We start from the raw sequence: 14,298 nt of genomic DNA on the forward strand, positions 1-14,298 counted from the left end.
TTTCATTTACATACTACATTTTATTATTTTCATGTCAAAATTGTGCTGCAAAATCAAAATTATAACCCCAAAATATCTGCTCGAAACTTATTTTCAAATACAACAAATGCAAATGACGATAAAATCTCATAAACAAATATGGAGGTGAATTGTCTTGGGGGTGAATTGTCTTTGGGGGTGAATTGTCCAAGGAAATCAAATTTTGGGGGTTAATTGTCTGACACCCCAATAATTTTCAATTAGTTTGTAATGTAATATGGTTTGTAATGAAGGATTTATTCCAATTTCACCACGGGGAATATCTCGATATATGTTTTATTAAAAAACAATTATGATGTGATTGTTATACTGATTTTGATTTGATACATTTATATTCGATCACAGCTTTTATATATTCGACATTTCAACTGACAATAAACAAAATTTCCAGGAAATGTCTATCCACTGGCAATATGCGGAATCCTTCGTCGACACGAACCTTTAGATGCTTGAGAACGAGGATCTCTGTGACGTCACATTCTCAGCAGGAAATGAGCAAGAAAAGATCAGATGTCACAGATTCATTATCGCAAGCCGTAGTCCAGTCTTCTATGCCATGTTTTGTGGTACTCTTGCTGAGTTAAACGATGTTATCTGCGTCCCAGATATGGAGCCAATAACACTTAAAATTTTAATACGGTAGGTATTATACTTAAAAAGGTTGTGATTGCGGGTTGAGGATTTTAAAGGGTTAGCTATTGAAAACAATCAGTTACATAAATAAAAAGAACAACACATGTGATATTTAGCCAAATATTTATCTGAGTTGTGATTAATCCGTTATATGAACGAAGGAATTATGATCACTTTCAATCAAAGGGAGACAATAATCAACTAGATATGTGCATTATGACGTATCTATGACTTTATTCCGGCATAGAATTATATAATGGTCCAACCAAAAAGAAATAATTTACAATGCATGCGGACATCCATCTATTCCTAATTCCGAACATATGTTCGTAATTTCGAACCAAAGTGTTCCTAATTCCGAACATGATGACTTTTTAAAAATAACAATCCCGATGATTCCATTTTATTGACACAGTTTGAAAAATACCAACTTAGAAACAAGTTCTGTAATAAAAACGATTACATGTAAGTTCGATAAATGACAAGGTCGGTAAAAAAGGTAATATAAAGCAATAGATCTGGAGGTTTCGGTAAATTTGATATTTTTAAAAACGTCAACATAACAAGGATATTAACACGCATTTTGATACTTTACAGTTATTCACGCCCTTTGTCCATACATATTCAACTATTTTACCTTTTTACCGAACTTTTCATTTACCAAACTCACTGTCAAATAGTGAAAATGCAAATAACACTGTAATCCATTACCACGGTAGGATTTTTGTTATTCATCCAAATTACACAAACAAACATTACATTTAAAAAGTAAATTGTGCGACTGCCGGATATAATTACATACGAATATTTTGGCGAAAATCAACCAGTCTCTATTAAAACCAGGCAGCGTTAATGTCAGAAGTCGCGTTGATGTCATCCACAAGTGTGAGCATTTGATCGTCATCGTAAATGCATGTCGAAATCTTTCGATAAATACTAGGGATGGGAACGAATACTGGAAACGATATTTAAATATTCGTTTGCAATTATTCGAATATATTTGAATATTCGATTTTTAAACCTTATATTAAAATGTCCGAATTTATGACCGTCCGGAGCAAATTACTATTCCTTATTGCCACAAATGCCACTATAAATCGTATCTTATATGCAGCTTTGAAAAACAGGATAGAGTTTTTTTTTTTTTAAAGATCATCGATTATTATGCACTTTTTAAAACAAATACTGTTTAGTTTCATAAGTGGTAAGATATTTCAGGAAAACACATTACCGCCATTCTAATTATTTTCAATACTTATAATTGATCTGGATTACTTTACATCGATAATATTTATGCTTTTGGTTTCGCTATTTTTTTCTGAAATATAAAACCATTTAAGAACGATTTAATTGGTTTAGATTTGAGAAACTAAATTCTGATTAGATAATCATTGATTTGATATATGGATAACGGAATTAATGTGATTTGCGACTCAATGCGTAAACAACATGACCAGAGAGATCCTTTTAAATCCCCATTAACACTCAAAATCAACGAATATTTTGTTAATTATTTCGTAAAGTAAAGTTAACCCATACAAAATCACTGTTCCTTATATGATAGCCATAATTTCAACGCTAGATGTGGTCTGGTAACAATGTATCTTGTTACATCTATGTTACCAGACCACATCTAGCTTTCACATTTTGGCTATTTTGTATTTAGTAAATACACAATGCTCGGGTCTAAGGCTATTTCTAGTTTCGCACAAAATGTTAAAATACTTCTTGAGGCATCCATGCTTGTTTTTGAACACCAAAGAAGATGGTTTTATATATTCTCGCGTAAAATATGCTTATGTTCACGTTCGACTTTGTAAAGTATTTCTTATTGAGCTTTCACAATATGGTACAGGCCTAAATGCACACATTTGGATTGTCCAGTGATTTCCTGTTTCATTAGTCCAGCTTAGATACCCAGTGTACCTAGAAAAAGATATAAGGCCAATCATTTACACTAACATACTCAGTCAATTTTGAAAAAGATTTTTAGTAAATAAAGAGGGAAAACCAGGTTATATGTTTTAGAGGCTTGACAAAGAGACATTCTTCCTCTTCTTACAACCTCGGCAGTTTGATCCATCATACAGAGGTCGTATGACTCCCTCTTCTCTCCAACTTGACGACTCATTACTGCAAAAGAAAAACAAAATCAATTATTATAAGTCATCGGACATGCAACATAAAAGAGGATCTTTAAAATTTCACAAAATAAAGTCAATCGTTCGGTATTTTGATCAGTCCTTGAATGTGGTATGTAATTCCGAACACTCTCAATTCCTTCTTTACACAACCCTACATCTTGATCATGAGGGTCACACATGATCAGAACATGTTTCTAGATTATTACTTTTAATAGAACGCTACTGATCCGAAGTTATTGTTTGATATTACAATTATGTGTTTGATATAACTTTAGCAAAAAAGTGTGAAAAATAAGCGATCAATTAATTTCACTTACCGGAATGCTGTGTATATCGGCTAATGTATTTTTCAGAAAAACTGGCTGCACCTTTACCTCAAAATTGCACCGAAAAGAAAGATAAAGGAATAGATGTCAAAATAATTACGTTAGATTCCAGATATCTTTTACGGCACATGATTGGATAAGAAATTTATGTTGTGTTCGGAATCAGGAACATGGTCGGATTATGAAGCACCCGCTCTAATATGTGTTCATTTGAACCCTAGTTAACAGTGTATTTTTATATTGAAAATATATAGTTATAAAAATGAAAAGAAAAAGAGATTGCCAAGCAATATGGTCCCCTACCTGTGAAACTCCACCACTTTTAGTATGTTTATGCCCCCGAAGGAGGGCATATAGTGATCGGACCGTCTGTTCGTCCGTCTGTCCTTCAGTCACACTTTGCATTAAGGTTTCGCGTTTAGGTTTCGAAAAATGCTCAAAAGTTCTATGTCGCTTCAGATAGCAACTTGATATTTTGGCATGCATGTGTATCTCATTGAGCTACACATTTTGAGTGGTTAAGGGTCAAGGTCATCCTTTAAGGTCAAAGGTCAAAGATATGGCTTCAAAGCGGCACAGAAGGGGGCGTTATGTTTCTGACAAACACATCTCTTGTTTTTAGCTCATCTGAGCACAACGTGCTCATGGTGAGCTTTTGTGATCGCCTTTTATCCGTCGTCCTTCCTGCGTCGTCCGTCGTCAACATTTTGCCTTGTGAACACTCTAGAGGCCACATTTATTGTCTGATCTTCATGAAATTTGGTCAGAACATTTTTCCTATTGATACCTCGACTGAGTTCGAAACTGGGTCATGCTGGGTCAAAAACTAGGTCACTAGGTCAAAAAAAGAAAAACCTTGTGAACACTGTAGAAGTCACATTTGATGCCCAATCTTCATGTAAAAATGTTTGTCTAAATGATATGTTGGTTGAGTTCACAAATGGGTCCGGTCCGTTGAAAAACATGGCCGCCATGGGGCGGGGCAGTATTCCTTATATGGCTATAGAGAAACCTTGTGAACACTGTAGAAGTCACAATTTTGCCCAGTCATCATGAAACTTGACCAAAACATTGGTTTCATTGAATTCTCGATCGAGTTCGAAAATAGTCCAGATCGGTAAAACATGGCCGCCAGGGGACGGGGCAGTTTTCCTTATATGGCTATTGTAAAACCTTGTTAACACTCTAGAGGCCACATTTATTGTCCAATCATCATGAAATTTGGTCAGAAGATTGGTCTGTATGATATCGTGGATGAGTTTGAAAATTGTTACGTTTGCTTAAAAAAAATGGCTGCCAAGGGGCGGGGCATTTTTCCTTATATGGCTTTATATGGCTATGGTAAAATCTTGTTAACACTCTGGAGGCCACATTTATTGTGCGATCTTCATGTAACTTGGTCAGACGATTCATCCCAATAATATCTTGGACGAGTTAAAAAATGATGCCGGTTGGTTGAAAAACATGGTCGCCAGGGGGCGGGGCATTTGTCCTTATATGGCTATATTAAAACCTTGTTAACACTCTTGAGGCCACATTTTTTTCCGATCTTCATGAAACTTGGCCAGAAGATTTATCCTAATGATATCTTGGATGAGTTTGAAAAAAGTTTCGGTTGCTCAAAAAATATAGCCACGAGGGGGCGGGCATTTTTCCTAATATGGCTTTATATCATGCTTTAGTAAAACCTTGTTAACACTCTAGAGGCCACATTTATTGTCCGATCATCATGAAACTTGGTCAGATGATTCGTCCCAATTATGTCTTGGATGAGTTCGAAAATGGTTCCGGTTGGTGGAAAAACATGGCCGCCAAAGGGGCGTGGCATTTTTTCCTTATATAGCTACATGTATAGTTAAACCTTGTTAACACTCTAGAAGCCATATTTATTGTACGATCACAATGAAACTTTGTCAGAAGTTTTGTCCCAATGATAGTTTGGACAAGTTCGAAAATGGTTCCAATTGCTTGATAAACATGGCCGCCAGTGGGCGGGGGAATTTTCCTTATATGGACTTATGAATCTTCATGAAACTTTGTCAGTATATTTGTTTAAATGATATCTTGGATGTGTATGAAAATGGTTCTGGTCTGTTGAAAAACGTGGCTGCCAGGGTGTTCACTAGTCATGAAAGTTGATAAGAACATTTTGTTCTACCGACATCTTGGGCTGCACAGAACAGGTCAGTTCTTTTGAATCTCAGGTGAGCAACTTTGGGCCTTTCAGGCCCTCTTGTTATATATTTGTTGCCATAGCAACCAAAATTCTTGACGTAGGAACAAAATGAAATGACGTGCATAATGCCCATATTGCCATCGATCAATGTATCAAGTTTTATGAAAAAATATAAAGAACTTTCAAAGTTATCGCAGGATCCAGAAAAGTGACCACTGACTGACAGATAGACTGACAGACAGAGCGCAAACCATGAGTCCCCCTCCGGTTTCACCGGTAGGGTACAACATCACACGTAATACTAAATATTTATCTGAGTTGTGTTTAATCCGTGATGAACTAAAGATGCTTTTGGAGACACCAACAACTAGGAACTAATGAATAAAAACACAAATACAGTTGAAAGTATACTTGTAGGGTAGTATGTGTTCATTTGAACCCTACTTGAATAACTTTGAAATTTGTAAACAGAATATATGCGGATATTATATTGTCTTGTTATGCAACAAGAACATGTTCTCTTCTAGGTATCTATACAGCGGCAAGGTCGAAATAGATGCTGAGACAGTTCTCAGTCTGTTGTATGCTGCTAAGAAGTATGATATTCCTGGACTAGATTCCAAATGCAGGTCTTTCCTGAAGGAAAACATCGACACCGAAAACGTTTGCACAATTCTCGACCAAGCCATATTGTTTGACGATGAAGATCTGAAATCCATATGTCTGGACTTTATTATGGACAAGTCCGAGGTCGTCTTGAAATCAGATGCGTTTGTCCAAATGACAAAATCTGGATTACAGGAAGTGCTTAAACTGGAGCTGTTTAACGCCAGCGAGTGCGAACTGTACACTGCATGCAAACGGTGGGCAACTCAGAGATGTAGAGACGCAGGCAAAGAGGAAAACTATGAAAATATAAGGCAGGCGTTGACAGATGAACTTGTTTACCTAATTCGATACCGACCATGACAAAGGAAGAGTTCACGAATGTTGTGGCCTCTTAAAATTTTCTCACCAATATTGAACTACTAAGCGTGTATAAAAGTTTCGTAAACAAGGAAAGTTTCTCAAAATTCGTTTCCAAACCACGCACTTACTCTTAACAAAACGTATTGTTTGTAAGGTGTGAAAATAACATTAGCACCTGGTTGTGTTATGGCGACAAGATGGCATCAGTTTTACAGTATCTAAAGACTGTGAACTGAGTGCAGTCGATATGTTTTTGCCATTTATTGAAGGTTCTGTGACTGGTGTTCTGGAGCTTTTTGAGCGTAATACAGTAAATTCAAACTCAGAATGTAGCATTGAATTACAATAAAGGTGTAAACCATTTGCTCGTTTATTTACATAAACGTCTTCCCCTTAAATCCACAAACGAATATTCAATACGACAAAGAATGACAGGTGCGGGTGTGTATTGTTGTGGTACAACCAAAAAGAAAATAACTATGCAAGATGTGACAATGACAATCACGGACTTAAAGGTTCGATTTAGTGATGGCAGTACCAGCGTTTCAAATCGCCAGTTTTATGGCTTCGAACTTATGATCAAAGGAAAGAAATGACATTGTATATGGATATCGCATTATATTAATGATAATATGTATCATGTGTTTGGACCATGTTTAGCGTATTGTAGCGTATAATACACAGAAAATATGTTGTATTATATAATACTAAATAATTATTGTTGTCAAAATTCTAGATTTATGCTTTGTACATGTGCAATGCTAAAATCCCCTACACCAAACCTAATCTGTGCTTGTTCTCGATGTGGCCTGGGTTATCAAAATAATAGGGCTCTGGGATGCAAACTAATCATGAACTCTGGCCTTTTATAGCAAAGTTGATAAACAACAGATCCGTGAATCGTTTGTTTTACACCCGATGTTCCCAGACATTTTAAGCAAAATCAACTGAGTGTCGTCGTTAGTTTCAAGCAGTATAGACGCTCGGAAAGGGCCCAAGGGGCTGACACTTGGATAAATTATTTATAAGGAACAGGGGTAAATATTACTTTAATTTAATAAGTTTTATTACACTATTTAGTAAATTTTTGCACTGAAACCCTGCTAGCTTCTGAGATATACAAGACAGTAACATTTATTAAGATATGGTGAATTAATGTTTATGTAAATGTTTAAATAGTATTTGTATTTTTGTGTTAATATTGCAGTTATGCATGTGTACTTTTCATTTGTCTATGTGTTGATAGATTAAGTTATTAAATGCTGGCTGTATTAATATAATATGTACAAACCACGCAATAGCACTGTTAGGGATTATTTTGAATGAATAGATCCCAGTTTCCGGATGGGTGCAGCAGACAGGCATCACCCAACGGGAAGTTTCGGGTGGGTGCGGCAGAGGCCATCACCCAACGACGGTTCGGCAGATAGCTGCCATAACTGGGAGAAGGAGACGGTTTCGGCAACAAGGGCCGACCGGGACGCGCCAGCAACCGGGCATTGGATGCCGCCAGAGGACCGAGGGTAAGGCGAGGGTCATCTGTGCCGCGGTAGGCTGGACATATTGGACGCCGCAAGAGGACCGAGGGTCAGGCGAGGGCCATCCGTGCCGCGGTGGGCCAGACATATTGGACGCCCCAAAAGGGTTGAGGACTTAGCGTGAGAGTTGTATGTTGACAGATGTGACATTTAGTCGGCCAGTGACTTAATGATTGTTTGTTTTTATTGTTTTTATTATTGGTACAAGTGTATCTGGTAGTGATTAGAATAAACGAATATGCATGCTACTAACATTAGTGGTGTAGTAAAACGTAGCACATATTAAGACCTTTATTAAATGAAATATTTACAAATTTCATCTGTCTCCATTATCATTTCCATTATCAAGGCTCGAACCGCTTGTCACTCATAAATCACTCCATTAAAATTGTCCATCCGCAATTTAACTTGAGTTCTATCATTACGCAATCATGTATCTATTCAAGTAATCTATTTGCTGTAGCAGTTTTGATCACCTGCTTATTATTATTTCCTCTATCGGTACTATGTGAACTGCTATGGTTCGTGTCTACGAAGGATTCCGATTGTTGCTAGTTGGTCGCTATTGCCTCACAAAATAGGTTAGCCTTATTTGTAAAGAGTTAGACACTCGCTCATACAAAATGACAAGAGTTAGGAGCATTGTCGTAAAGGATGTCGCAAAGTCGTTTGCAATGAACATCTGAGTCCAAAAATGACAAGAGTTAGAAAAAAGATTGCTTTAATATTGTTTCACGTGAGTCCAAAAATGACAAGAGTTAGAAAAAATTGCTTTAATAGTGTGTCACGGTGCAAGCAGTCAATAAACCTAAATTTATTCACAAGAAAAATGACAAGAGTTAGAAAGAAACACGTGCTTTAACTGTGTTTTAGGTCACGAGCGGTCAATATACTTTATATATTTACATGCAAAATGACAAGAGTTAGAAAAAACCCTGTCCTTTGCATTGAACATCTGAGTCCAAAAATGACAAGAATCAGAAAAAAATGCTTTAATAGTGTTCACGGTGCAAGCAGTAAACAAACCTAAATGTATTCAGAAGAAAAATGACAAGAGTTAGAAAGAAACACGTGCTTTAACTGTGTTTTCGGTCACGAGCGGTGAATATACTTTATATATTTACATGCAAAATGACAAGAGTTAGAAAAAAACCTGTCCTTTGCATTGAACATCTGAGTCCAAAAATGGCAAGAGTTGGAAAAAAATTGCTTTAATAGTGTTTCACGGTGCAAGCAGTCAATAAACCTTAATTTATTCACAAGAAAAATGGCAAGAGTTAGAAAGAAACACGTGCTTTTACTGTGTTTTCGGTCACGAGCGGTCAATATACTTTATATATTTACATGCAAAATGACAAGAGTTAGAAAAAAACCTGTCGTTTTCATTGAACATCTGAGTCCAAAAATGACAAGAGTTAGAAAAAATTGCTTTAATAGTGCTTCACGGTGTAAGCAGTCAATAAACCATTATTTATTCACAAGAAAAATGATAAGAGTTAGAAAGAAACACGTGCTTTAACTGTGTTTAGGTCACGAGCGGTCAATTTACTTTATATATTTACATGTTTACATGCAAAATGACAAGAGTTAGAAAAAAACCTGTCGTTTGCATTGAACATCTGTGTCCAAAAATGACAAGAGTTTGAAAAAATTGCTTTAATAGTGTTTCACGTGAGTCCAAAAATGACAAGAGTTAGAAAAAATTGCTTTAATAGTGTTTCACGGTGCAAGCAGTCAATAAACCTAAATTTATTCACAAGAAAAATGACAAGAGTTAGAAAGAAACACGTGCTTTAACTGTGTTTTAGGTCACGAGCGGTCAATAAAATGACAAGAGTTAGAAAAAGACCTGTCGTTTGCATTGAACATCTGAGTCCAAAAATGACAAGAATTAGAAAAAAAAGTTTAAAGTGTTTAACGGGGCAAGCAGTCAATAAACCTTAATTTATTCACAAGAAAAATGATAAGAGTTAGAAAGAAACACGTGCTTTTACTGTGTTTTCGGTCACGAGCAGTCAATATACTTTATATATTTACATGCAAAATGACAAGAGTTAGAAAAAAACCTGTCGTTTGCATTGAACATCTGAGTCCAAAAATGACAAGAGTTAGAAAAATTGCTTTAATAGTGTTTCACGAGGCCAGCAGTCAATTTACTTCATTTTTTCAAATGCAAAATGACAAGAGCTAGAAAAACACAAACTTTAATTGTGTTTCACGAGGCCAGCAGTAAATATACGTCATTCATTCGAATGGAAAAAATGACAAGAGTTAGAAGAAACATATCGTTTAATTGTGTTTCACGAGGCCAGCAGTCAATTTACTCAATTTATTCAAATGCAAAATGACAAGAGCTAGAAAAACACATGCTTTAATTGTGTATCACGAGGCCAGCAGTAAATATACTTCATTTATTCACCTGCACAATGACAAAAGATATTAAAAGCAATTCTTTAATTGTGTTTCACGGTGCCAGCAGTCAATTATACTTAATTTATTCATATGCAAAATAACAAGAGTTTAGAAGAAACTTATCGTTTAATTGTGTTTTATTTCGCGAGCAGTAAATATACTTCATTTTTTTATATGCAAAATGACAAGAGCTAGAAAAAGCGCTTGCCGGAACGCGGTGACCCCAGCTTTATTTGATTATGCTTGCATGTTGTTATGTATTGTGTAATACTGTTTTTTGTATCGTGCAGTGCGGTTTTGGCCATTGATCACTTGCAATAAATAAAGGACCACATGCTAGTGTATAATGAGAGAGCAATACTGCAATAGTTTCAATGATATACAATATAATTGACGGTCGCGGTGGTGTAATGGATTTGTTGTCCGCCTAGCGATCGGGAGTTCGTGGGTTCGATCCCTACTCGGGGAGCGTTCTCATCATCTCCTCGATAGATACCAAGTTATGATTCTTCCTAGGAAACGGACTCGAGAGTGTCTCAATAAGCCTTAGGATTTTGATGTAATCGAGCAAAAATAAATAGGCTTAAACTAGCACAAACATTAACTTATGTAATTGATATCATTTGACAAATGTATGAAGCCGTTTTACGATGGGAGTAATTAGTAAGCTTTTATTACGCCTTTGAGAGCATACTCAAGACGCAACAGTGATTCACTATAGCAAAATTATATGCATTATTTATTTATAGAGCTTGAATTATACAAAAACAATACATAATACAAAAGGCTGTCACATACATGTAATGCTCGAGGAGTGGGCAAATGTATGAAGCCGTTTTACGATGGAAGTTATTAGTAAGCTTTAATTACGCCTTTGAGAGCAAAGTAAAAAATTTATGTTTCGGTCGTCCTAAAGGTAATGACGTTATGCATTTTCGGTCATATTATGTACCGTAGTGATGCTACACATACTGATACATGTAGTGGAATGTTGCAAAAATTTAATATGAAATTGTTCAAAATGATCTTACTTAAGTAAACTTAAACAAATTGCTTAATGCATTATTATTTATTCGGTTACAAATCATCCGATCATTATGTTTTACTACATTGCAATAAGTGAGCAAATACGTTTTTTAAAGTTTAAAAGACATACTCATAAATACATACTCAAGACACAACAGTGATTCACTATAGCAAAAATATATGCATAATTTATTTATAGAGCTTGAATTATAAAAAATTAATACATAATACAAAAGGCTGTCACATACAAGTAATGCTCGAGGAGTGGGCTTTGTCACAGATATTGGCTATACAAGTTCAAAGTGGTTGGCATATGAAACATGTGTAAGGACTTTTTATCATCAAAATACAATAAAGCTACCTTTGCAATTCAGTAGAAACGAAAGTTTGTATAAATATTGCACAACACTTCATAGAAAAATAAGTCATGACAAAATTTATTGAACTTACAATATTTGCTTACATGTACATGTATTTCTTGATACTTAAGTTCCAATTCGGTATTAGCAACTTTATTTTCGTTTTAGTTCGCACATATTTTTAAACACTGCGTACCCACCTATTTTAATTGTATGTATACATGTATTTAACTCACGTTCATACAGTATCCTTTTATGTTTGATATATGTGGCATAAAAAATCATCGATCTGTGAACACACTCCTTTAAATGTCATCAACAAATTTCAGACCCTCACTGCAACAACTAACTAAATCTACCACAATTTTCTAAAAATAATCATGCACAGTTCTTAAATTAATTCGAAATTAACACAAGAAAAGGCCAATAACCATACAAAACACCATTAACAAACAGTAATAGAAAATACATATGCAGGACTGCGGGAGAAACAAACACAATTTCAGATTTGTATTGTATTGCCATGAAGAGGTAACACCTTCACACAGGCATCTTCTCCTAAATGCTAGTTCCTGTACAAAGAAAGAAGCAACAAGGGCTGTTTGTAAAACATGCATGCCCCCCCCTATATGGGCTATAAGTTGAAGTAGCAGCCATTGTGTGAATACGTTTTTTGTCACTGTGAACAACGGTGGTGGTGGTGGTGGTGGTGGTGGCAGTGGTGGTGGTTGTGGTGGTGGTGGCGGTGGTGGTGTTGGTGGCGGTGGTGGTTGTCGTGGTGGTGACGGTGGTGGACGGTGGTGGCGGTGGTGGTGGTGGTGGTGGTGGTGGTGGTGGTGGTGGTGGTGGTGGTGGTGGTGGTGGTGGTGGTGGTGGTGGTGGTGGTGGTGGTGGTGGTGGTGGTGGTGGTGGTGGTGGTGGTGGTGGTGGTGGTGGTGGCGGCGGTGGTGGTGGTGGTTGTGGTGGTCGTGGTGGTGGTGGATACAATGCATAACAAAAATGCAGTTAGCCTTATATTTGGTAAAATTTAAATATATATTACAAGGGAGGCAAATGCTGTAACAAACAAGAGCACCGCCGTGCGGGTGCAGACTGCTCATCTATTTTCTTTTTAAAGGTGAAGTGACTCTCATTTTAATCACAAAGGAGGGAGGGGTGGAGTGAAGAGGGGTGTATAGTGTGGGGGTGTGGACATTTATTACATTATCTTCCAAAAATGCGAAAAAAAAAATTGTGGAAGGGGGGGGGGTATGGTGGGGGGTGGGGGGATTCTTTGGTGTGATGGTTGGACGGTATTTCAAACATAAAATAATAAATATAAATATTTGTGTTTTTTAACCGTTTCAAAAAAAAACATTTGGGGGGTTGAGGTGGGGGGGGGGGATAGTGTGAGGGTGTGGTGGTAATTTGTGAGATGATCTTAAAAAAAAATGGGGGGGGGGTGAGGTGGGGGGGGGGTATAGTGTGAGGGTGTGGTGGTAATTTGTGAGATGACCTTAAAAAAAAAAAATAGGGGGGGGGGGGATTCGGGGGGTAGGGGGGGCACGGGGGATGGTTTGGGTGGAGTCCATTGTGGTATGTCAGGTAAGAGTAGTTTTGTCAAAGTATCAATCAAATCTAATCATAAATATAAAAGTTATGGAAATTTTAGCAAAATTTAATAATTTGACCTTGAGAGTCAAGGTCATTCAAAGGTGAAGGTAAAATTCAACTTGCCAGGTACAGTAACCTCATGATAGCATGAAAGTATTTGAAGTTTGAAAGCAATAGCCTTGATACTTAAGAAGTAAAGTGGATCGAAACACAAAATTTAACCAATATATTCAAAGTTACTAAGTCAAAAAAGGGCCATAATTCCATAAAAATGACATCCAGAGTTATGCAACTTGTCCTTTTACTGTACCCTTATGACAGTTTGCGAGTGTCCAAGTATGAAAGCAATATCTATGATAATTTTGGGGTAAAGTGGACCAAAACACAAAACTTAACCAAATTTTCAATTTTCTAAGTATAAAGGGCCCATAATTCCGTCCAAATGCCAGTCAGAGTTACATAACTTTGCCTGCACAGTCTTCTTATGATAGTTAATAAGTGTTGCAAGTATAAAAGCAATAGCTTTGATACTGTAGGAATAAAGTGGACCTAAACACAAAACTTAACCAAATTTTCAATTTTCTAAGTATAAAAAGGGCACATAATTCTGTCAAAATGCCAGTCAGAGTTACATTACTTTGCCTGCACAGTCCCCTTATGATAGTTAGTAAGTGTTGCAAGTATGAAAGCAATAGCTTTGATTCTTAAGGAATAAAATGGACCTAAACACAAAACCTAACCAAAATTTTCAATTTTCTAAGTATAAAAAGGGCACATTATTCTGTCAAAATGCACGCCAGAGTTATCTAACTTTGCGTGCCCAGTCCCCTCATGATAGTAAGTAAGTGTACCAAGTTTGAATGCAATAGCATTGATACTTTCTGAAAAAAGTGGACCTAAACGCAAAGCTTAACAAAAATTTTCAATTTTCTAAGTATAAAAAGGGCACATAATTCAGTTAAAGTGCACGCCAGAGTTATCTAACTTTGCCTGCCCAGTCCCCTCATGATAGTTAGTAAGTGTACCAAGTTTGAATGCAATAGCATTGATACTTTCTGAGAAAAGAGGACCTAAACGCAAAAC

General features: G+C 36.5%; 1 protein-coding gene across 2 annotated transcripts in view; it reads left to right on the top strand.

The window, feature by feature from the left end:
* Window positions 1-431: 431 nt before the first annotated feature.
* The window catches only part of LOC127838791 (BTB/POZ domain-containing protein 6-like), a 41,464-nt gene continuing 27,597 nt past the window's right edge, over window positions 432-14,298 (top strand). The window contains exon 1 of one of the 2 annotated variants that reach the window (XM_052366787.1): window positions 432-478. In XM_052366787.1, the coding sequence (XP_052222747.1) occupies window positions 434-478 (45 nt within the window). In that variant the 5' untranslated portion in view covers window positions 432-433. Of the gene's footprint in view, window positions 479-519; window positions 679-14,298 lie in introns of those variants that run through there. The other variant, XM_052366783.1, reaches the window with a different exon arrangement.

This window comes from Dreissena polymorpha, chromosome 7 (assembly GCF_020536995.1).
Source record: "Dreissena polymorpha isolate Duluth1 chromosome 7, UMN_Dpol_1.0, whole genome shotgun sequence".
Classification (NCBI taxonomy): domain Eukaryota; kingdom Metazoa; phylum Mollusca; class Bivalvia; order Myida; family Dreissenidae; genus Dreissena; species Dreissena polymorpha.